The 25582-nt window shown below is 39.8% G+C and overlaps 2 protein-coding genes across 5 annotated transcripts in view; both read right to left on the bottom strand.

Moving 5' to 3' along the window:
* Window positions 1-4142: 4142 nt before the first annotated feature.
* IL17D (interleukin 17D) lies at window positions 4143-12139 on the bottom strand. Of its 2 annotated transcripts, none has more exons than XM_088140669.1 (3): window positions 11947-12139; window positions 10601-10849; window positions 4143-5912 (listed from the first exon to the last, which is right to left on the bottom strand). In XM_088140669.1, exons 2-3 carry the CDS (start codon window positions 10816-10818, stop codon window positions 5591-5593), a joined length of 540 nt encoding a protein of 179 aa, XP_087996795.1. In that variant the 5' UTR covers window positions 10819-10849; window positions 11947-12139; the 3' UTR covers window positions 4143-5590. The 2 variants fall into 2 exon arrangements, with proteins under 2 accessions (XP_087996795.1, XP_025025435.1); XM_025169667.2 differs by having other exon boundaries at window positions 10601-10896; window positions 11947-12085.
* A 3174-nt stretch (window positions 12140-15313) lies between these two features.
* IFT88 (intraflagellar transport 88) overlaps window positions 15314-25582 on the bottom strand; it is a 48546-nt gene continuing 38277 nt past the window's right edge. For all 3 annotated transcript variants that reach the window (XM_025169666.2, XM_015888892.3, XM_088140668.1), the window contains 4 exons: window positions 25122-25228; window positions 23725-23785; window positions 19660-19761; window positions 15314-16177 (listed from right to left, as the gene is read on the bottom strand). In XM_025169666.2, coding sequence (XP_025025434.1) covers window positions 16056-16177; window positions 19660-19761; window positions 23725-23785; window positions 25122-25228 — 392 coding nt within the window. In that variant the 3' untranslated portion in view covers window positions 15314-16055. The remainder of the gene's footprint in view (window positions 16178-19659; window positions 19762-23724; window positions 23786-25121; window positions 25229-25582) is intronic.

Genomic DNA, 25582 nt, shown 5'->3' with positions numbered 1-25582 from the left:
AATCAACACAGTGGACTGTGGAAACTTCACACTGGACTTCAAGCATCGTGCATTGTGTGCCTCTCCATTCTTCCTCCAGACTCTGGGTCCTTGGTTCCCAAATGAGATGCAAAAGTTGCTCTCATCAGAAAAGAGGACTTTGGACCATTGGGCAACAGACCAGTTCTTTTTTTCTGTAGCCTAGGTAAGACGCTTCTGATGTTGTTTGTTGTTCAGGAGCGGCTTGACAAGAGGAATACGACATTTGAAGCCCATGTCCAGGATCCGTCTGTGTGTGGTGGCTCTTGATGCACTAACTCCAGCCTCAGTCCACTCCTTGTGAAAGTCCCCAACACTTTTGAATGGCCTTTTCCTGACAATCCTCTCCAGGCTGCGGGTCATCCCTGCTGCTTGTGCACCTTTTTCTACCACACTTTTCCCTTCCACATAACCTTCTATTGATGTGCTTTGAAACAGCACTTTGGGAACATCCAACTTCTTTTGCAATTACCTTTTGGGGCTTTCCCTCCTTATGGAGGGTGTCAATGATGGTTTTCTGCACAACTGTCAGGTCAGCAGTCTTTCCCATGCTGGTGATTCCTAATGAACCAGCCTGAGCGACCATTGAAAGGCTCAGGAACCCTTTGCAGGTGCTATGGATTCATTAGCTGATTAGAGTGGGACACTTTGAGCCTAGAATATTGAACCTTTTCACACTATTCTAATTTTCTGAGATTGTGAATTTGGGGTTTTCATAAGCTGTACGCCATAATCATCGCAATTATACCAAAGTAAGGCTTGACATATCTCGCTTTGCATGTAATGCGTCTATCTCATATATTGGTTTCACCTTTTGAGTTGCCATACTGACATAAATGAACATTTGCACGATATTCTAATTTTTCGAGTTTCACCTGTACCTTTAACACCATCAAACAACAACATCTGCCTATCCCAGGTCCTTGGGAAGGTGGATAAAAATGCCAAATCCAATCTAAACATCTGGCTGACTGTGCAACCAACCATAATAATATATTTTTTAAAAGCCATCTTGAACATCAAGTGAACAGGAAAGCAATTTTCTGGCATAAAATAAATTATTTGAAATCATGTTTGCTTTGCTGGACTGGGTTCAATAAGTTATTTTTTTCCCTATAAAGCAGAGACCATTTGAGTGTCTTTAATTGCAAATGTTCCCATTTTTCAGTACAGATACTATAGGAACCATACGCTTGGTCTAGGAGCTAATTTAAAGAGAATGTTTAAAGAGAAGAGACACAGTATGGTCTACACAGAGGCCCCAAATTCATCATCTGGTTAAGTTTTCGAGAAACAGAGGACACGTCAAGTTATTAATGTATGATCTGGGAGTTTAAAGATTTCCACAGATGCAAGAGATGGCAGGGGTCTGGTACAGATATTTCAAAAGTTCTCACCTAAATTGTTCCTTGGATTTTGATTAACCCATCTTGTCTCCAAGATGGAACTAATACATTAGAAATTCACCATTGTTCTGTTTTATTTCCGTATTGTGTGTATAGGGACAAAGCACTCTATCTTGGATTGATTCCGCCTGGCAGTGGCTCCCTAGGATTTCAAGCAAAGGGTTTTCACATCACCCAGAATTTCAATGGCATTACTCAGGACTGAACGTTGTCTCTTCTGCATGCAAATATGGCCTCCACAAGTGCTCTTTCCTGGCTGGTATTACAGAGCTGTGTGTCTGCACAGCGGCATCTTCCAGTCCTTGGAATCAAGGTAGGATTTTTTTTTTTTTTATCTTGGGCTCCGGTATCCTCCTTGTTATGAAGAAGAGAGGATTTTGACAGGTGCAGCTTGTCATGAGGGATATGAATCCTTGATTTTCCGGATGGGGTTTATTTATTTATTTATTTGGAAAGATTTATATGCTTCACACATTGCACCAAGCTAGAGTTTATTTAATCACTATGTATTGAATAACCCACAAGTGGCTCTGTTTATGCAGGGTGTTACACCACTTAGCATGATTTACAAGCCACAATGACTGTGTTCGGATTTTTCACTAAGCCGTGGATTTGTTAAACCATTTTTATTGACTAAATGGTCATTGACAGGTTTGCACAGTCTGTCTATGCCCAAAGCTGGTACGGGCAACCTGTGGCCCAGGGTCATCTGCAGGGAGCGTCAAGAAGTTGAAGACAGCAGTCGCTGTCACAGGATGTGCTTAAAGAAAAAATGGGGCGCTTCAATTATGTGGTCATGGCTGCCATATGACTTTGTGAATGCTCTTGCTGTGGCCAGTCTCTTACCACCCCAAGACTATGTTAACAAAATCTCATGGCGAAGACAGCCAAATTTTGGCAGCATATTTTTCATTCTTTTAAGCGTGATGGGAATAGGAGCAGGGGCCCTCCAGGAGGTAAACACTTTCACCCCGCTCTTTACCCACACTCCCAAATCTCTGAAAAATGGTGATGAAACTGCACTGCTGAAATTCCCTGCCAAATTTTAGCTGTGTGATTTAGGACTTTTGTTGGTTATTGATAGGCTTCCAGGTACAATTCAAACTACGGTTTTAACCAATAAAGTTCTTCGTGACTTGGCTACTAAGAATCTCTAGGACTGTGTCCTTCAAGTAGAACTGGTTCAACCAATTTGGTTCTTCCAGGAAGGGATGCTTCAATTCTATTTGCAAGGATGGTGTTGTGCCCCCAGAGACAACCTTTCTCTGTTGTGGCCCCTCTCCTCTCGAACAGCCTCCCCCAGAAAATCCTATCTTTCAGATAGACCAGTATTTCTCAACATTGGGAACATTAAGATGTGTGGACCTCAGTTCCCAGAATTCCCCAGCCAGCATGGGTTGAAGCTGAAGTCCACATATCTTAAAGTTGCTAAGTTCAAAAATCACTGAGATAGATGATCAAAACAGAGTTCGATTAATAGAGCTTTGGAGTAATCATAAGAATTTTAATTGTTCTTATTTTTGTGGAAACCTCCAGAAATCATGCTAGAATGTGGTACAGAAGAAATAAAAAAGTGAACAAACTATTCATTCTAGATCTTCCTGTCTTTTGGAGCAGCATAGAATAAACCTACTTAATCTCTGAATGACAGCCTTTCAGAAGACAGTGATCCTTTCTCTTCAGTTTTCTTTCTGTTGAGATAAACAAATCCTGCTCTTTCCATTATTCTTTCCAAGAATTAATTTCCAGGCTTTTCTTTATCCAGCCACCTTACCACATCATTCATAATCACCTTGAAGTTGGGCAGTATCTAAATCTAATTAAATCAATAATGATCCATTTTGTCAATATCAGTTGAAAAAAAACGCATTGCTTGAAATCTGCTTCTGATTCTTTGGTCCCTTGTCACCCTATGCTGGCAGCCTTCAAACAAGCTGATCGTTTGAAGGAAAAAATTCCACAGCAAAAATTTGGCAACACATATGTTTTTTCTTCTTTTGCCAAAAAATAAAGGTATAAATGAAATCCCGAAGGCCTTGAGATGCTAATAGTTCTCTTCAGACCTTTAATCCTCATTCCCAAACCTGGACAAATGGTAACAAAATGGCCACATTTCACTATGCCATTTCTTTATAAAGGGAGAGAGAGAGAGAAAAAAAATTATGGTGGAAATAGGAATCCAGTCCCTCTTTGGGAGCGAGACCCAAATAACAATCAAATGTAGATTTAATCACCAATTTGTCAGGCAGTTTGCTCTTCTTCCTCACCTTGGTCACCCTCCTACCTTGTAGCTGTTCCAGACAGATAAATGCTTTCAAATTGTCCATTCCAGTAATAAAACCCCACTTCTATTTGCTTTGGAAAAAACTCTGAGGACTGGTCACCAATGAATAATTTGGAAAAGAAATCAACTTGAGGAATGCTTGTTTAGTATAGCATTTGCAGCTGATTAAAAAGGAGCTCCAGATCAGTTACTCCTGTAAGCAGGGCTAAGCAGTTTTTCCTGTATCTTAGTGTTGCAAGAGGCATTGGCAGATGCCTTGTGCGTAAACAATTCAGAGAACTTTTGCTATTCAAGAGTTTGGCTCACATTTTCCTTGAATTTGGCAGTTTTTCTCCTTTGAGTAAGGAACGCCAAGACACATTCATCTGCCTTTCTTTGAACTGTCCATGCAGTTTGATTTCATTTTATCTATGGGATGTTCATTTTATTTATTCCCAAAGCTCCTGCCAGAAGTTAAAATAGTTTAGAGAGGCAATTGGCACATTTCCACACTTCTGAAGGGGGTCATAAACCAGACAATGTTTTGCTTTTCACAACGGTATGAAAAGCAACGTATCTCACAGGCAGCTTCCTCCAACCTGGTGCCCTTCAGGACTTTGCCAGCTAGTGCAATGTAGCTGAAGGCTGCCCGGTTGAGGTCATCTCTTATAGGGTTGATGGCAAAATCTGCTCTGTAGACCCCAAGCTATGGCTAGCATGTGCCAAATTTAGGACTTAAACCCAAACTTTAAAGTAAAACCCAAACCTGAATGTTTTAAACAACAGTTATTTATTCTGTAAACATCCGCTAAAAGTACTTAATGTTTGCATAATCTGGAACCCCCCCTCCCCCCAATTTAGGATATTTCTGCTAGAGGTAATAAGCAACCAAGATTAGTAGCCACTGATAGATCTATTCTCTATACATTTATTCAGTCCCTTTTTTAAAAGCATCTAAATTTGTGGCTATCAGCGTATTTAATGATGCAATAGTTTTTAACCAGTTTTAATGTTGTAATTCTAGTGCTTTTGACACAATACACTTCAACTGCTTCTGGTCCAGAACCCAAGGTTCTATAAACCAAGTCAACCAAGTGTAAAGCTAGTTACACTTTTTAAAAAATCAGCTCCAGATTCACAGCTGATTTTTCAGCATTCTTTGAAAAATGTTTTAGTTATTAATTTATATTATTCTTATGGCCCTCACTTGTATTCAGTAAAGATGTAGGAAAAATGCAATAAAATCTTGATTTAACAGACCATTGAGGGGGAGGGTGCATCTGTTAAATTTGAATGTTCATTAAATCTGAATTTATGTCATTGCATCAATGTATGTCACATGTGTTATGTAACTGATGTGAATAGCATAATTTTCAATAAAAATTTGATTTAATGGATTAACAATTCAAATGAAAAGTTTGTCCACTGCATCCAAAGCCAATGGATACAATTTTGGATTTGTGTGTCCATTAAACCAAGCTTTTATTTTTAATGGATTTTGTGTGTCGATTAAACCAAGGTTTTATTGTACACACAAATTGATGCATCCCTGCTCAACATATCTTGAGTGCATAGCAAAGCACTGGACAATGGAACAATTATCTAGTACTTTTAAATATCTTGATATGGTATGACCCAAGTGTCCCCCAGCATTATTGGAACTCTCCAGGATCTATCTGTCACATCTCCAGTTACAATGAGAAAGGCATCCTGCTTCAACATAAATGAGTTGTAATCTGCAAACTCCAATGTTTTTGAAGGAAGTACAATTTGATATCAATTGGCCCCAAGCTCTGTGAAATTAACTGATATGAACACATCTGCTGCATCTGGCCATTACAGTTCTCTGAAACAGGAAGTTATGAACCAAAACATCCTTTGTTTCTGGCCTCCTTTCCATCCTTCATTTGGATGTTGGCTTGTCATTATTATGATTCCCCAGCAATTTTACTGCTTGTTTTTCTGTGCTGGAATTTGCTTGTCCTGCTTCTTTTTCGTGTTCTGGTACACAGGTGCAGCCCACAGGAACAGAGACGTAATCCTCCGTGTAAACGTAGCGGCCGCCCGTGCAGGATGTGGTCCGGCGCAAGATGACAGTCGGCATAAACACTGGCGTACTTCGAAAATGGAGATTTTCTTCTCCATAATCACCGGTAAGACAGCCCTTACAAAGGCAGTAGGCTTCAGGAATGTACTTAGGATACCTGGTAGAATCGTAGGAGATTCTGTGCCAAAGGAAAAGAATAAAGACTCATTTTGGACATTCTGTTCCAATCCCCCACCTACCCACTGCTCCTGGGCTCCCCACTTCTTGGGTTTGCTTGAATGGAAAAGAGTACAGCAAAAGGTTGAGATGTTCTTTACATTATCATGCTGTTATCAAGCCAAAAGAAGAAAACAGCTGCAGTTCTTGAAGTCTGAATGCTTATATGTAGAAAACTACATATGTAAACTAACTACTGGACTATCATCTGGAATAATGTGAGCTTGCTGAAGATAAGTTACTACTATTTAGATTTCACCCGGCATCCTCTGCTCTACTTAAAGGCAAACATGACTGAGTTCCAAGAGGCTCACCCACTGCAGTTGCGGTAGCTGTTCCAATTACAACTGATTCAATCCACACACATTTTTGCCACATTGGAAGTGCATTAATAATGATGCAAGTCTGAAATTTGCACAAGCCTTCTACAATTTGGTTGCTATACAGGATGTCTGGAATTAGTAATTTAAAATATTTTTTCTGGAAGAATGCAGAAGGGGCAAAATAACGGTCACTACAGAATAGAAGTTGCAAAAACATTGGTTAACACGAATCTGGAATAATATTTCAGAATATTTGACTGTTTCCCTTAACAGACATTAAAGGGAGGGAGAAAACTTCAATTAAATATCCTAAATCCCTTAACACTTTTAAAATTCTCTGAGTAATGCCTAAAGCTAACACTGCATTTTTGAAGCTTTAATATAATGTATTTTTTATAGTTTGCGTTAGTCCGTTTTCAAACAAACATAAAATAATGTACAGTAAATGTATTTGAGGGATCGGCTCTACCCAGTTACAACTACCACTGGGTACAACTACAACTCAGGTCCAGCAAGAGAGGCATGTTGTGGGTCCCACCAGTGGGTTTCATCTGGTAGGACCCAGGAGATGGGCCTCTCCTGCTGCAACCCCTGCCCTGTGGAACATCATCCTGCCCCCCAAGATGAGACTGACCCCATCCTTGACATCCTTCTGGAAATCCCTTAAAACATGGCTATGTCAACAGGCTTGGGGATCTCAAGGTAATGGTGAACTATTGAGGTGGCTGCATTGCCTATAATATTAAATCCTCTCTGCTAATCTGGTAATAGTAAATACTAATGGATTTTTTTAATAGTGTTCATTCTATGGTTTGTTTTTATTGTACGCCACCCAGCGCCATGTTTTGTGAGATGGGCAGCTATATAAATACAATGAATGAATGAATGAATGAATGAATGAATGAATGAATAAAATAAAATAAAATAAAATAAAAATGAATAATTTACCATACACAAATACTCAAGGAAAGAAAAACATTATATAAGCTTTAACGTCATGTAAGCTTTAAGCACTGTTTATAGTTGTACATTATCACTCCTAAAACATAAACTAGTTTAATTCTGATTTTTTTCCTCTGTATTTTGTTTTCTTCTATCATGTGACTTATTTACCTAAGCCATCTAAGTTAACTTTCCTTACAGACAAGCACCTCCACCATTCTGGTTTTTAGGCAATTAAAGTCCAATAGTAGAAGGAAAACAGGAAGATATTGAATTCTCAAGCATGCTCAACAGATGATCACTGGAAAAACTGGTTATAATTTATAGACTCCGGTTCAGTGTTTCGCAACCTCAACAACTTTAAGATGTGTAGACTTCAGCTCCCAAAATTCCTCAGCTAGCCAAAGTCCATGCATCTTAAAGTGCTGAGGTTGAGAAACACTGCTCTAATATATAAAGATCATGGCACATTTTATGCAGCATGGATGCAGTTCTGTTACCAATTTAAGGAAGAATTACCAGTTCAGGAGATGAAAACCTTATCATAGCTATATTTTTCAGATGTATTTTGTCCATCAATCATCTAAGATTTTACATGTTACAGATTTCTGTGAATGATGTTTGGGAATGACATCTTTAAGTGCTGCAACCGATCAGCATGAGAACGGAACTGGTAAAAACTGTAAGGTCACCTTAGGGCAGTGTTGGCTGGCTAGGGAATTCTGGGAGTTGAAGTCCATGCATCTTAAAGTTGCCGAGGTTGAGAAACATTGCCTTAGAGCTTCTAGCCCAGCTTTCTATTTAAAAATAACATGGAACACAATGATGCAATTTCAGTAAAAAATTCTATTGTGGATGCTTTTTAATGGAACACCAGTGAAAGGACTATACCATGTAACCCCATGCAAGTTTTGTGATGCATCTTTATTATTCAGGAATACAAATCTGGAGTTTATTTAAATCAGTGACATAGAATTGAAATAGTATTGAAGTTCATCTAACTGTACATACATAGAAGTAAGCCATCCTGCTAGTGAGCCAACAAATCCAAAGACTTATGTCAATCTTGGATCTGCTCATGTGGATGTTAATTGAAACTTTGCATCCTTTTGGTAAAATGTTGCAACTGAGTATGCTAACAACGCAGCCACATGGGCAGGAAGACCATAAGCCAAGAGAGTAATAAATGACAACCTATCAGACTGGGGGATCATCCAGAGAAAAGTGTTTAGATCTGGATTTATTTACCATCATAATTTTTAATAACCCAGAATCTAAACAAGCCAGCAAATTATATCTGGAGATGATCTTATAAGGGTTGCAGGCAAATCAGTCAGTAAAGGAGCAAAAGGGAATAAAGGCAGCAGAATAACATTGTAGGACAATTGATACGTGCAACTGAACTAATAGGAGAAGCATGCAGTTTTTCACAAACATGTTGTACAGTATTAGCATAGCAGAACAAGTGGCACTTATTTGGAACTTGCATATTTTTGCTAAATAAAAGGATAGCCCATAGAACATTTGATGCATGTCCCTGTTGAACTGGAACAGAGACAGCCCTGCAGCAGTTAAAGGATGGTAACTATGGGCTATTTTTGTTAATATCATTCTTATGGAAGTTTCAGTGGGGACAGAATAAAGACATTTGAACTAGTCCAGGAAATTGCATTTTGGGGATTTAGCAAATTACTGTGTAGAACAGGGAAAGGCCACTACTGGTCACTGAAGGAAAGAGAAAAGTGACCTCAAGGCCGTATCTTTAGGAATAGTCTAGTACATACAAGAAAGATACTAATCCTCAATGGACATTGTAGGAGGCGAGCCATGTTAGTGATCTGGGCAAAAAATCAGAAGGATTCTGGTAGCATCTTTTCCAACTAACACATTTTATTAAAATGCCTAAGCCTCTATAGATCTGACGTAGTGAGCTGCAGAAACAAGCAAACTTTATGGTAAAGGGATGGATGGTGAAGTCAATTTTCTGATGCCTTTTGGATGTGTTGGGACAATAATTCCCAAAACTGCAGCCAGCACAGCTGAAGGAAGGATCAGACATATAGAAGACCATTCTGCGGTATAAAGGGATGCGATTTATGCTCCTTTTAAACACTATTCAAAGTATAGGAACTTAATTCTAAAATTCCACCACTGAGAAAAGCTTTTTGATGCTAAACTAAGCAAAAGACTAGCCACAAAGCAAATGTTTGTTAGTAACCATTTTAAAAGGCAGCGTTTGCATTTCCTATGCAGGGAACACAGAACACAAGGGCTGCTGTTCACACTTTATTATTATTCCCAGAATTCACCTTTTCAAAATTAGACACTATCTTAGCTGTAACACAGTCCAGCATTTGTTCTGGACTGTATTTTACATGTTTGCAAATATAGAACTGCACCTGAAACCTTATGAAAAAGGGCTCTCCGTTTCTCTCATCTTTATTTCCTTACATTTGGAAGCCAAGGGATGACAAGGAAACTAATGTTCATGAACCTTCACACATTTCTCTCATTTCTGTTATTGTTGAAAGACATTGGGCAGACATCCTGTCTCCTTAAGTGTCAAGGCCATAAATATATGGGAGGAAGTGACCCCAATCTGATAGCCTTCAGAACACCCTTTAGCTGCTCTGGCAATACCTCTGCATTCCATGAAACAATAAATATCAGAAGATCAAAGGGCGTGCCCCAAATTTTGACTAGCAACCAATAGGTCATTGGGAAGATAAGTTTCCCCCAATAATGAGGATCCCAAATTTATGCCAATTTTAGCCAATTTGTTAATTGCTGTATCTCTGTGTAAGAAACATGTATAAAATCTTCTTCTTTGGGTGTGATCGGGGTTCTTCTCTGCCTTAAGGGGAGACCCCAGCTGACTCTATTGGCCTGCTTTCAATAAAACTTTAAAATCTCAGCTGGTGTTTTCGTGTCTGATCTTCTGCCGGACTGAATCCTAATTGGGGAGAGTCAGAAACCCTCAAATTTTGCTAACACACCTTCCTAAAAATATTTGGGAGTGACCTGGACAGGTAATAAATTCCTTGCTTTGCTCATCCATGACTTGTCTATATTAGCTCTTCTGTTAGAAGACTAAGATCAGTTGCAAATGTAACTTTCATAATGCTGTCCTACTTTTTGTTCTAAGGGCAGTGCTGGAGTAGCTCTACTCATGCCTCATTTCTAGCCTGAGACCCCCTGGTTTTGGACCAGATGGGAGATAAAGACAGCTTCAGGCAGTGCTTTTTACTCTTGTCCCTCTTTCAATGGGTTGTTTGTGTGATTTCCTCCTTCTTACTTCAAAACTTGCCATCACTGATTCTGGGTAGGAGAAATAAGAGAGCACACAACCTTCTTTAAAATTTGAAAGGTACGAAGATCACATTACCTGTAGGACCAAGGAGAGACACTGTTGAGATTGATGGGGAGATGGTACTTCTTGTCAGTAGCTGGCCTGCCTCCCGCTGGACAACTGATGTTCTGATCATTTTCCAGGGGCTCCAACTGCAGGGTGTGATGGAAGGCACTGAGCATGCCAGCTGTGAGTCTTCCATACAGCTGTTCCAGAAGCTCCTCAGGCCGGTCTGCACAGGATCGAGACCGCATGGGGCGTTTGCTTCCTTTGACAGCCTCTATTCTGGGGAAACCCAGCCGACACAAAAGGAGAGAAACCAGTATCCATCCCTGTTATGAGCGGGAGATGAAACAGTACAAAAGATATTTCGAGCTGGGGGAGAAACAGAGTGGTTCATCCCCCCGCAAAGGTTACAGAATTTGAGATGCAGAAAAAGAAAACTGGCGGAAAACAATTTCGGGTTTTTTCCCTGACTGAGCACACTATTTGATTAAGCCTGAATTCCCCAACATGGCATCTGTTATCTCCTCCAACTCTTCTGCCAGAGCAATTTGACTTTGGAGCCAAGATCCAGAGACGTGGTGGGCTCCTGATGTTGCAGAGTCCAGGACAGGATGGACCCCCATCTGACAGAGGTGGTTTAATTTATATGGATTCCTGTCCCGTGCAATGGTTTGATTCAAGGGCCTAATGGCTCTTTTCTAACTCTCCGTTTCTGGCTGAAACTGCTCACTGTTGCCAGAGGTTAAGACTGACTCAAGAACTGTCGGTGTGCACGGTCAGCTGCAAGAGGGCGCGAAAGCTGCTTGCACAAACGCGTGTCACCTGAGGCGCCAGCGATCAGCCGCTCTTGCTGACGGGCGGGTTAGACGTGAAAAGGCACTACCGCTCTCTTACCACAGCGGGGACCTGCAGGCAGACAGCTCTTACTAAGCTTCCCACAGGCAGCCTGGCCAATGGCTGCAGCTCCGCAACTTTTACCCAGCGCCCTCAGCCCGTATTTCCCCAAAAGCGCGCTTCGGCTTGGCTCAAAACAGCCCGACGTTTTGCGCGCACCAAAGCCCCGAGAGCGCCTCTCCTGGTGCTTCGCTTTATACCCGATACCAATTCTTTATTTCCCACTCAAGCTCGCGGCAGACGAGCAGAGGCGAAAGCGGGGCCGCGCCTCGGCTCTCTCATCCCACTTGCCCCGCGATGCCGAACGGGGAAGAAGCGCAACAGCACAGGTTTGCAAGAAATCCAGGCCGGAGCGAACGGCCTCCAACCCGCCGGCGCCGAGCAGCCAGGAGGGAAGCTCGCATCGCGGGGAGGTCAAAGGTGTCGCGTGGATTCTTCCCTGTTCTCCGCGACCCTGTCACGGGTCCCCACTGCGCCCTTACCTTGGCCGTCTGCATGGCAGGGGCGCCTCAGAATGCGGAGCGTGGAAGCGGTGAGAAGGGCTGGCCTGGCGAGCGCTCGGTGTCCTCCTGGCTCTGGCGGGGTGGGGGGAGCGGAGGAAAAGTTGGAAGAGCGCCCCGCTTCTCACAGCATGACCCCCCACCCCCGGCTGCTGGTGCCAGGATCGTTCAACACGTCGAGGGAAAGGCTGGTCCTCCAGCGCTTCCCTCGCTGGGGTGACGGAAGCGGGGAACGCGAGGTCTTTTAGCCCCCCGATCTGGGGGGCATTGGGGAGGGCTCCGCCTTTTAGCCCCCCGATCTGGGGGGCATTGGGGAGGGCTCCTCCCGCGGCAAAAGTTACCTAAGCTGTAACTTAATGTTGTGGCCAAAGGAGGATGATCAAACCAGGGCGCAAACTCCCGAATTTCTAAGAGCCCTTAATTCAGCAATACGGTTAGAAACCCAGGAAAACGGGGATGGAGGGGAAGAACATAAGTTCTGCGTCAGGTTACATTTAGATGGAAGTCTGAAGTCATGTAAACTGAATCTCAACGTGTAAAGAAATAGTGTTATATGCTAAGAACTTTCTGCAAAGCTTTCTGGGAAGAATCCCCCGGTCCCAAAGCAAATAATTGTTGGCTGGCTTGGCTGGTCTTCTGTTGGAAATATAAAACGAGTTCTTAAAAACTAAACCTATTTCCGAAAAGTGAGACACCTTAATGTTCCAGTTCTTCTTGTTGGTACCTGGGAGTTGGGGAACTAATCCTTGTAATGTTTACAAGGACTTTGCTCCAAAGGTCATCCATATGCACTCATTTTTTAAAAAATCCTGTAAACTCCTGTTTTTCATATGCTCCAGCCAGTATGTATATATACATTTCACAGCTCATTTGTATACTGATGATGCAAAAAACATGGAACATAAAGGATAGACATAATTTGTAGATGCCTTTTGGTTCCAGCCCACTTTCTCTCCAGATCCCATATACTGTACCATTTTTTTCACTGGCGCATATGCAATCTGTTGAGAAAGATGTTGGCCATGATACTATGATGGATTATAGAAGAGTGCACCATATAGGCACCATACAAATCCCAATATTTTAATTTGTGCTTATCAACAATAGTAGGTGTAAGCTCCAAGATTGGGGGGAGAGAGAGAGAGAGTTTATCTGTATAGCACTTTAATTGTATGGCTTACTTTTATGTGTGCACATGCATGCACGTTCAAGTCAGTCTGGACTTCTGGAAACTGCCTGGACAAGTTCCCAGTTTTCTTGGCAACACTTTTGGAAGTGGTCTGCCACTGCCTTCTTCTTCCTGAGGCTGCGAGAGTGACTGGCACAAAGTCACCCAGCTGGCTTTGTGCCTAAATCAGAACTAGAACTCACAGTATCCTTTCTAGCTCAGTGCCTTTAACCACTACACCAAACTGGCTCCCATGGCTTAAATACAATTAGTGAAAAAAGATGAATTGTAAGCCTACCAAGAGTGCTCAAAATATATAATGGAGGAAGAAAGAGAGAAGGGGAGGAAAGAGGAAATTTGATACTAGTTCTTAAATAACCACCAGCTGGGAGAGGCAGAATTGGAAGTATCTGGTCTTTCTGCAGAGTTGATAGTTCTGTTACTCTGATATCTTTCTCTTCTTATGATGTGATGAAATGGCTGTTCTTGATGACAGTTGATAGGGATGTTCAGTTGTGAATCAAACTGAATGTTGATTTAGACTCACCAACATTTATGAAGACTCCAGCTTTATAACTTTTCTTTCTGCAAAGAATCCTTTAAGGAACTAAATTACAGCAGACCTGTATAATGCCTTTTGGTAGGAGTCCACTGTCTGCAACTGCCCTTCCATCAACCATCTCTAATTACTAAACCCTGCAGGTTCTTCCAGACAATAAACCCTGCAAAAATCCTTAAACAATCCATCTGAAAGCAGTTTGGTCAAGTTTGGCTGGAAAGGTGTTTAAAAAAATAAAAGGAGTTTCAGAGTGATTATTTCAGCTCCAGTTCCTGAAATTACAGAGGCATACCCTGCAATGAACTCTGGAGCTCCTTTCTCAGAAGTGGACCTAAGAAGCTATATATACGGAGTTAAACTTGTAAAACATGGATAGCTTTTCCAAGTCTCAGTAAGAAATCTCTCAGTTCAGATGCCTCTGTACTTAACGGGCACATGAAACTTGTATTTCATCACAGAATTACTACTTTTTCCCTCTAATTTAGGTTGAATATATGCACTTGCAGTTTCTGTTCTGTGTCCCGTAGAGGCTAAGAGGATCACACTACCAATATTCAGCAGCAAAACATCAAATAACGCATCAAATCATAGTGCTATGTGCCTACCACTTTCATAAAACATTAAAATACCCCCAAAACACAAAAACAGATTAAAAGTTCCAGTTTTCCTATATCATGTTACTACCCTACCCACTACAGGCTTTGACATAAAACAAAAATGTTAAGTGCTGTCTCTAGGCACAAAAAGCTTGCCCATTCCTGTTCCAAGATACTTGCCTAGGGAAAATAAGGTCAGTGCTGATAAACAAACACTGGAAATTTCTTGTTTCTCATTTAAAAAATTAAATGGTAACACAGTGCAGTAATTGAAAACATCATTTCAGAAGGCAATGCTGCTCTAAATTAGTCTTTATTCATTTTTAAAACTTAATTAAATCACCTATTTGAGATGGACAGATGATTTAGAGAGCAGAAGCTTAATGTCATCTGTTTTCTTGTTCAAAACTTTATATAATGAAATATGTCTAATTAATTAAAATTTTTAATTAACCAAAAAGAATGGTATTTGTGTGTTGCTCCATTTTCTGCACTTGGCAAATAAATATGTCAAAAATTCAGAAAAGAAAACAAAGGGCTCTACAGATTCAAAAGTGTTTGGCTAACTTACAAATTCAACAAATGTATAAATTATGACTCCCCAAAGCTGGATCTGATGCTATATGAAAGGGCTGTTTTAGTAAACATGAAAAAATATGTAGGCTTCTAAACTGTCACGATCCTTATTAAGCTAATTAGAAAAAGTGAAGGTCTGAAACATCCTCTTTGACTTTTAATCAAATCTGTTTTTTCTTAGATGCGCACAGTACTAATTTCCTATTTCAGTTTCTTTAATGTGGAGTAATTCCCACAATCTGTTCAGCAAAAAAATCTGGGCTCTGAGATTTGAATATTGATACACACAAGTTCTTGGCAGATGTTGTACTGTAGTTTACTGCTGCTGTTCTTTCACAGAGGCAAAGAGAACTATGGAACAGAATTAACCTGACAGATATAGGGTGGCTTATAGAAAATTGCTTCAGTTACAATGAGGAGCAAGTCTACTTGGTTAAAAAATATTAGGAGATTATTATACCGTGCCATAAATAAGTCCCATGTGCATAAAATCTTGCCACATACAAGACAGAGATGGCACATTTTGCAACTTGGAAAACATGGATAAATTGGGTGGTCAAATATTGTCAAATAATGATTAGGAATGATTAAAGTTAGAACACTTAGAAATTGCAATAGATATTGTATAGATATCATTTGTTAGATATTCTCACACAATTCATTTTCTAAAATATTCCCCAAAATGCCCTGCATTGGTTCCCCTGAATTAGCAACAAAGCTGTGAAGAGCTGATACAATTAACAAAGCCACATGCCATAGCCATTGTTTCTGACATCCATGACCAATATCCTAGCGCCCATGGCTTGACTCTTGAGCTGTCTTTTCAGGGGCAATATTTCAAATAGATACCTTATGTGAGGTTAGGTTGAGCAATTGCCCTCCAACAAAACTGGATATTTATCAAGGCGAATACATGGGTTATGATATAAGGATGCCCAATGCTTCAGCCTTAGGCTGTTCACTGCTATCCAGCATTATCATAGATCGTTACGGTTCTTTGGGTGAGCATAAAAGATATGAAATGAGATAAAAGTTATGATCAACGATATGCAAGATTTTAAATTCTTATTATAAAAAACAGTTTACTTAAAATAAAGATTTCATATACATAGTGTTCAAATAAATATAAATCTCTATTAAGAATCTTTTTTTTCTTATGAAACTTTTAAAATAATTGAACTGGTCTAAAAAGTTATTCTGGAAGCAAATCATCGCCTAGTTCTTCATCAGCAAACTCATCTTCATCCATTTTTTTCCTTAGCGCTGTTTTTGGTCTCTCAGCTTGAGGTCCAAGTGGATCCAGGTAGGAAGCATCTACATTTTAAACAGAAAGAAAAAACAGATTTAAGAAATTTGTTCTTTTACTGAATATCTGGGACAGCTTCTCAAACTTTTTATATTTATTCACTGGGTTGGATCAATATCTTAGAAGATTAAAAAAAAGTCTAAAATTATCTTGATAGGTTAAGGAAATGGGCTGAAAATAACAGAATTAAATTAAACAAAGACAAATGCAAAATCTTTAAACTGAGATAACCAAAATCAAATGCACAGGTATAAAGATACAGAATACCTGGCTTAGGAGAGTATTTGGGAAGGAAGGAAGGAAGGACGGACTGGCTGAATATGAGTCAAAAGTGTGATGTGACTTCAAAAAAGGCAAATGCAATTTTACACTACATCAGCACAAACATAGTTTTCAAATTGTAGGAAGCTTTATTCTACTTTGGTCAAAACCCAGCTTCAGGCTCTTTAAAAAGATTTTACAGAAATGAACAAATTCCCAGAAGAAGGATAACCAGGGACTAAAAACTATGACATATGAAGAGACTGAAAGAACAGGGAATTTTTAGGTTTGAGAAGTTGCCGGGGGCAGGGAGAATAGCACTCTTCAAATACCTGAAAGGATGTCACCCAGAGGAAGGTCATGACCTGTTCTCCATTATGTCAGAGTGCAGGACACAAAATAAAGGATTAAATTACAGATACATGGATCCTAATTAGATGTTAAAAGAAAAACTCCCTAACAGTAAAAGCAGGTCTATTATGGAACCAATTACCCAGTGAAATCAATTGGCCAGTGTGTGCTCCTGTTCACTAGATGTATTCACATGGAGGCCAGACAGCCATCTGTTAGGCATGTTTGAATTTGGATTCTTATACCCAGCAGAAGCTGGACTTAGTGGCCTCCTCTAATTCTATGTCAGAATAAAATTACATTTCATAGTCCAAAGTAGTCATATATTTTTCTCCAAACTTCCACGATCTTATGCCATGTCCTACCAAATTTTAGAGATCTTCCTACCAGTGATACTACCCTACCTCCTCTTCCACGTCAGTAAAGACAAGAATCTCCAACTTGGGGGCAGATTGGCCCATTGGAATTTTTAAAGGAAATGTCATGAATCAGTACGTTGGGGTCAATTACAAAACACCAATTTTTCAAAAAAGCAACACTGCCAGTCATATAACTTGCCCAGGATATGAGTGAAAGAAAGTAGGTGGAACACAAAGTAGTCCATTAAACCCACATTTCACAGGCAAACGGTTGCAGCCACAAAATAAGTAACTTGTTTGGGATCTTGAATATCTGGAGAGGGGAGGAATCAGCCTCAAAGTGTTTTCTCTTACCATGCAGTTCTCACTTTCTCATCCAAACTCTCAACCCAATTACTCATTCCTCTCCATTTTTCTCTATCCCTCTGGATCAGTCCTTTACTAACCCAAACATGAATTCCATATCCCACAACAGACAGATAAATATCCAAAGACCCTTGGCTTCCTTCCCTCTCTCTTCTTATCTCACAGCCTCCCCAATCTCATCCCTACTGCTCCCATTTCTCATTTCCCCCTCCTACCTCTTTGCCATAACGGTTAACCCCAGTCTGCTTACTACTTTCTCTTTCAGCTCCAACACTGGGTAATCCCCAGCAACTCTCTTGGTTGCCCAACTGCCACTTCCAACTCCCCTTTCTACCAGCCAATTGTTAGAGGAAGTAATCTGGGTGTTTCTGGAGAGACACCTGGAGTTTCTGGAGAGTGGTGAAGCCACTCTTTGTAACTTTAATGGAAAGAAGAATTACTGCAGAATATACTTGGGGCTGGGGACAGTTGATGCCTAGTTCGTAGCTAGCTACATCCTATCAGGCAAAAAGTCAGAGAGCAAGTGATCTTGAGAAATCCAAGGTAAGAGAGATTTTCCCTGAGATTAGTAATCTCACCTTGAGCAGGCCAGGTGTGAAAAAGAGGGAACAAAAAGAGATTCCTAATTAGTTACACACACACACACACACCCTGTGGTCAGTAGACTGAAGAGTCAGTACAACTTCCAGTATCTCACCACTTCCTTTTCTGCAGAGCATCAAAGGATGCTTCAGAAGAAAAAAACTGCCCTTTAATTGCTCATTATCTTCATAAGAAGGTCTCTGTAAAAAATTTCCTATAAAACACTTCCAACCACCATCCTCTCCCCCAATTAAAGTAAGAATAAATCTGCTATTTGGGGGATAACTAAATAAATCGGCATGCTATTTTGCATGGGGAGGTGTGTTCATGGGCATATCATCAATGTACATTATTCCACTTTATCCTACATCGTGGTTTCATTTCCATAGTCAATCCAGGAGCTCTACAGTTTGCAGAATAAAATTCACCCCTGGTGTTCTAAGCAGTATATAAACAGAAGAAACATTTTATACAGCACAGTTTGCATTTTACAGAATGTACATGTAGGCTACTACTGAAGTACTCTTTATACAGGATGGTTTATAAAGACTGCATTTCATAAGACTATATTGATTCTATAGTTGAACAATTTTTTGATGTGGCTTATTTTTTTGCCAGGATTTTTTTGTCAGTACTTCTTTGAGGTCTTATAAGTTCATGGCCAGTGACAGTAACTAGACACTTTCTCTTTTGTCACCTCTTTTTCAATTGCCTTCAGTTTTTCCAAGCATTGGGATCTTCTCCAGAGACTCATATTATGTGCTCCACATATTTAAGCTTCATCTTCATTATCAGTACTCCCACTGAGTAGCCTGATTTTATTTCATCTAGTACTGAATTATTTATTCTTCTAGAGGTCCAAAGTATTCTCAACAATTTTCTCTAGCACCATACTTCAAAGGCATCTGTTCTTCTTCAATCAACCTTTCTGATGATCCGGCTTTTGTGCCAGACTTTTGTACTAATAACTGGGAAAACATACAACATCTCTGTTGTTTCTGCACATGTTGTCTAGATCTATCAAGCACAATGAAGCAGCAGGTATCTTTTATTTTATGGCTACAGTCACTGCCCCTGTAAATTTTTGAACCTAGAAAGATGGTATGTTACTACTTCAACTTCTCTATTTGCATTGGCGTGGCATTTGACCTTTTTTAAAATATTGAACAACAATCTTGTTTTAGCACTTTTTTCACCATTAACAAAAGATTCCGTAAGTCTTTCTCATTTCCAGCCACCAAAGTGATATCACTAGCATATCTAGGTTGATAATTCTCCATAGATATGCTAATGATATCACTTTGATATCAGTTTTAGACAGGCAGTTTTAATTCCACTTTTTATTTCTTCTAGTTCAGCAGTTCTCATGATATATTTTGCATACTGGAAAAAGTCCACATGGTAGTTGTTTAAATATTGCTTTTCTGATATGAACTTTTGCATAAAGAGTAGTTCCCCTTTCCTTCCATTATAAAAACTGAATTATACCAATGATGTAAAAAGTTAAACTTTTGCCTTCTTTGCGCATTTAACCAATTCTGTGAAAGCAAATAATTAGATACATCACTTACCTATTTCTTTATTAACACTACTTTCATAGGGCTCATTTGTTCCTGGCAAAGATTTCAATTTAGCACTCAGACGATCTCCTTTAACTGTTATGCTACCAGGATCTGACATAAGAGAAAAAAAGTTCACTATAATTTTTGGTCAACATAACATAAACAAAGTCTCTGTGGATGATACTTTAGAAAGTTAAAGCATTCTACATAGTTTCCCATGACCCATATAGTTTACTTGAAACTATGACCAGATCCTGACTGATTACCAACCAATCTGTTCTGGACTGATATTTCAGTAATCCTTACAGTTATTCTAAGAGATGTTAGGTTGTAGGGAAAGCAGCAGAAAGCCAAGGCTGATCTTACATGCCTTGCCTAAGACATTCACTTGAATTCAAATTTGAGTTGAATTGCAAATCCTCCTGTCTCCCAGCCAACATCTGTAACTACAAATTGTACCTACAATATGCCACAGAGGCATAATGACAACACGTGCATCAGGCCATCGCACAAATGACATGAATAACATAATTTGTCACAAAGGCAGGATATAAATCTAATAAATACTGTGGCAATAGCATAGTGTACATGATGTCATACTCTTCTCCCCCAAGGAAGGCCAGCTTTTTTTTAATATGAATCAGAGTACGTCAGGGATCTTATATTAGTTTATTAGTTATGACATCTCATAAGTCTTTCCTCACCATTCCCTGAAGACCTTAGATGCTTCCTGAACCTGGTTCTCTTGGAGCAAATATTTTCATGGCGGCATATTTTTTACTGGAATTACTTTCTTACATAGGCTGCATGTTTCTATTCATTGCTAGAGAAGCACTGTTTATTTTCATCTTCTTAACTGGTTGCTAAGTTGCAGATTAATCTGCATTTTAATTTTGCTGGGAGTGGGTTTTATTTGAAATACTGTTCATATTGATGGTTTCCATGTATTTTAGATATCAGAGTTTTAATGTATGACATTTTGATATGTTTTATTTCTTGCTGGGTTTTATGGAACGTTCTCAGAAAAAAAAGTTTTGCATAAAAATTTCTACATCCATTCATTTGTTCTCTCTCCTTCTTCAGACAGCTGCTGAAACACAGTGGATACCTTAGAGATTTGCCTTTACTTGGGAGAGCTGCTTGTAACAGCTTCAACAGGGCTTTTCTTTCATCCCTTCCTTCCTCTATCCAGTTATCTCTTCCTCTCACCCAATCCCTACCCTGTTTTTTCTTTTATTTTGCTGTTTCTGGAGGAAAGAGGATGGGAATAGATGTGCTTGCATATGAGAATGGTTTGTTTGGGTAAGAGAAAAAAAGATTGGCATACACTGATGGGAATCAATTACATTTATAGGCGAGATAGGAAAACAAACAAATGGATCATACAGTAAATCAATCCAAATTTTTTACTCATGGCACAAATGAACAGGTTCAAATTATCATATTTTGGACATATTATGTGAAGAGATGTTCTGTAAGCATCTTCTGTATACCACAGGGAGTGATGGGATCCACGAGAGGGGAGAAGTCGCATAAGCGTAATCTGATCCAAAGCCTCGGTGGCCCTCTTATTCCAAGTGGTAATCAAGATCTCAAATGGAGCATGCAGTAGACCAGCAGGAATAACCCCCAGCTCCCTTTGAAACCCCTCGGGGTCCATCAGTCGCTGAGAGCGGACCAATCTAATAGATCCTGCCTCGCTGCGTTGGATAGTGGCACTGGAGAACCCCATGGTAATCAGGGCATGATCTGACCATGTCAAGAGGGACACCAGAGGTTCTCCCAATTCCAGATCACATTCCCATTGCTCGAACAGGAAAACCAGATCAGGTGTGTGACCACTGTCCCATGCCAGGCTCTGGATGACCTGGGTTAGGCCCATGGCTGTCATGGTAGCCATGAACTCCTGAGCTGCCTCTGACCCCAACCCCAGAGAAGGCAGACTGAACTCCCCCAGAACCATAAGTCTGGGGAGCTCCACTGCCAGCCCAGCAATGAAGTCCAGCAGCTCAGGCAGGGAGGCTGCTACACAGCAGGGAGGCTGGTACAGCTGCAACAATCCCAAATGATCCTTAGAGCCCAACTTAATCAACAGGGTCCCACATCTGGCAACCTGTGAAGCAGCACCCCTGAAAGCCTTAAGAGACTCCCGGATGGTAATCACTATACCTCCACCCCTGCCCTGGAATCTCGGCTGATGCTACACCCGAAATCCGGCTGGGCACATTTCAAAAGAGCCACCCCCACTTCCGGATCCAGCTAGATCTCAGTAATACATGCCAGATCAGCCCTCTTATCTGTGATTAAATCACAGATGTGGGAGGCCTTATTACAGAATGACCTGGCATTTAGTAGCAGCAGCCGAAAGCCAGGGCCTCTGAAGGTCAAGTATTTAACTTGAATTTTGCTACAACAGGCTCTGTTCTTAACTATGGGTCATCTGTAACCTGGGTGTTCTTAACCCGGGGACTACCTATATTCCCTCTGAAATGGTAGAAGATAAGCTTACAAAAACCTTTACTTCCATGGAAGCTAAATAAGACATATAAAGTTCAGAGGTCTGCATCCTATTGAGTAGTTGGCACAGGATATGAGACTGGCTGTTATCACCAGATAAAGTTCTTTCATTTGTCTGAAACACAAATGCCTCAAGTATGATCCAAAATTCTGAGTTCAAAGCATGATCTAAAAGTCTACTGCCTTTCACATGGGATCATAGAACTGGGTTCCTAATCCTTCAAGTATAAATGGAACTATATACCTTCGGGAACCTGTCCCCAAGAAATACTCAGAGAATGGAACATGATACAAAATACTAGTTCTGAAAGAGGGACTGCTAGCTTGAGCAACCTCTATAACTACAAGTAATATTTCCTCAATTGCTCAATGTGCCAATATTAGATACTGCATAGTGTCCTTCGGTCTCGCTAAGAGTGGAGACTTCAACTGCACAGGAGCAATTCTAGCCAAAGAAATTGTTCTTAAAGTCTCACAGAGCATTCTAGGAATAGCAACAGCCTTCTATTACTTGCTTGGTTTGCTGTACAGGAGCATTCTAAGGATTTCATCTGCCTCCACCCATACAAATAAGCGCCTTGTACTCCTGACACAATTTCTACTTTAACTGTGCATCTGTATTTACTGACACTTCTGCTTACCATAAGCCTGAGTGATAAATACTTTTTAATTATTTAAGTCAGTCTTCCACAAGTTGTTTCTTCCCAGATATGTTGGACTATCATTATTCCCAGTCAGTAGAAACTAAAGCTAGGCTAGTTGATGGAAATTGTGGTTCAGTACTTCAGGAGCATGGCAGATTGGGAAAGCTGACATAATAAAATAGCAAATGAAATCCTGCAGTGGTCCATCTCCAGAAAAGGACTTTGAGAAGATAATGTTTCTTCTCACGTTTGTTGCCATAAGGTTTTCCATGCTATACTAAGTAATACCAGTAATGAAATGTAATATTCATGAACAATTGTAACGTTCATCTGCAAGCCTTCAAGTTCACTTCAGAAACATTACTTTATAATGTACATTACAGTGTACACCATGAGAAAGATATATGAAAACAAAGCCAAAATTAAATATATAAAAGCCTAAGATTACAACACTCCATGATACAAGGCAATTACCATGGAAACACATGGCATAGTTTTTAGTCTTTAAGCCCTGGTAAAATATATCCTAATAGCACTCAAATTTCTCTGACAATGTTTTATGGTCTCAATTAAAAACATGATGCGGTATGGCATGCCAAAGTGAGAGAACAGTGAACATCTGTTCCTAAAAAAGATCCATAACAAGCAACTTTTGAAACCTGACCCAGTTTCTAAAGCGGTGTGTGATATAGTAGCATCTATATTAGACCAAATACTTATTAGGCAAATTGGAAATAAATATACATATGTATAGAGAAATGTGCATGTAAATATGTAACAAATGTGTGTGTCACTTTTGAAAAAAAGCCTACCAAATTCAATAAAGCAAACCTGACAGATTTGCAAGATGAGGAACTTGAGAGATTTGCAAAAATAGTCATATTAACCCAACCTAAATTCCATTAGTACTTACCACCTCCAGCACTCCCTTCTCTGCGGGCACGGGCACTGCCATTTCTGCCAGACCTGACACGCTACAAATGGTGGAATAGATAGACTTACTGTTTAATATTATCAGTAACTATTATAGCATCATTTTACGCAAATTACACCTCACAATTTTTCCTGAGACTACTTACTGAGTTTTAAGGAGGGGTTGACTGGGTGGATGAATACACGTAGATTTGTCAAGCTTTACTGTGTATTCCTGAAAATACTATATATATCTCTGAACTTCTTGGACTATGAGTCCTAAACCCTCCTTCTGATTTTCAATAGTGCAATTCCTGGCTCTTAAAAAAGTGATATGGGCTGAAAATTGTCTTTTTTGAATGGATCTCATTTTATGAATGAATAAATGCATGACTTTATTGTAGCAATAGACCATAACTCTTGTTTTACTAATGGGAACATCTAGGAACATGCACACAAACCTCAGTAACTTTTAAAAAAAATAATATTTTCTGGATTTTATTAGTCTGTGCTTCTAATATTTTAACATCTAATTTTGTGTATTTTCATGTGAAGTGATTTAAGAGTGTCTGATTGAAGAAGAGCACCAGAATCAATTTTAAAAAAATAAGTAAAGTTAACAAGATATGTAACAGACTATATAGGAAATAGGATCAGGGACTAAGCTTGGAACTAAGGAGAAAGGGGACAAACTATACAATACAAAAAGCGGCATGTCAACCAGCTCTTATCTACCAAAAGCTAATATACTTAGTATTCACTGAGATGTTGTGAGCCACCCTAGATGAGATGGGCAGCTATACAAATCGAAATAATAATAATAATAATAATAATAATAATAATAATAATAATAATACCTTTAACACCATCAAACAACATCTGCCTATCCCAGGTCCTTGGGAAGGACTCGATAGGTAGATAAAAATGCCAAATCCAGTCTAAACACCTGACTGACTATGTGACCAACCATAATGCATCAGTTCTGCAAATATTATTGAAAAAAGGGCTGCCTTTCCTTATGCTATTCATTCCCATTAGCTATGGGGCAGGAAAAGGAAGAGGAGATTATGAATAAATGTAAACAGTGCCAGACACTCATGATATTGCTGCATGCTGCTTTGTAGTTAGTAGAGCAACACACAAGAGTGGTGCTGTGATCTTTATGGGAGCAGCCATAACTGAAGTGATAAGTGCCTTTATTTTTCTTTTGATATGCTTTTATTGCTCTGAGACAAATTAAACATAGAGGAGATTTTGCCATTACACACTGTAGCACATCAAAAGCTATTTTAGTGGAATTGTATTACTAGAAAGTCTAAGGGTGTAATACAATAAAATTAGATTGTATTCTTAAGGGCATTTAAGCAAGTTGGGTTTTTAAAAAATGACCAATCATACCTGTTCCCTTAGTTCTTTCAATTTTTCTACTCTTTTAAGCTTTGTTGCATACTCTTGGATTTCTTTCATTCCCATATCTGTGCAGAGTCGAACCAAGAAGCGTAAACCTAGAGTATAATGGCCATAATATTAAGATCATAGCAAAAGAGCAGAATTTTTCTCCTAGCACTAATACTGTGAAAAACAAACAAAATTAGTGGGGAAAAAACTGAGTGGGAGTTTATAAACATGCATTCATATGCACAGAAATACAATTCAATACAGCATGGATTGGGAAACTTTTTCTGTAAAGGGCCAGGTCCTGCCCGCTCCTTCACTTCTGCGGGTACAGACAGAAGTTTTGCTGCCCAAGGAGGGTGGCACCCATTGGACAGCATCATCCTGCAGCAAGGAAGTCACTGAATGGAAACCATTTCACTGTGGCACTAAATTGGCAAGTGCTTATGATTCATAGCACCACA

The sequence above is a fragment of the Python bivittatus genome, unplaced genomic scaffold (assembly GCF_059951505.1).
Source record: "Python bivittatus isolate LINGU-HERP-01145 unplaced genomic scaffold, Pbiv_v1 ctg000340_np1212, whole genome shotgun sequence".
NCBI lineage: Eukaryota > Metazoa > Chordata > Lepidosauria > Squamata > Pythonidae > Python > Python bivittatus.
This window is presented reverse-complemented; position numbering and strand designations above follow the sequence as displayed.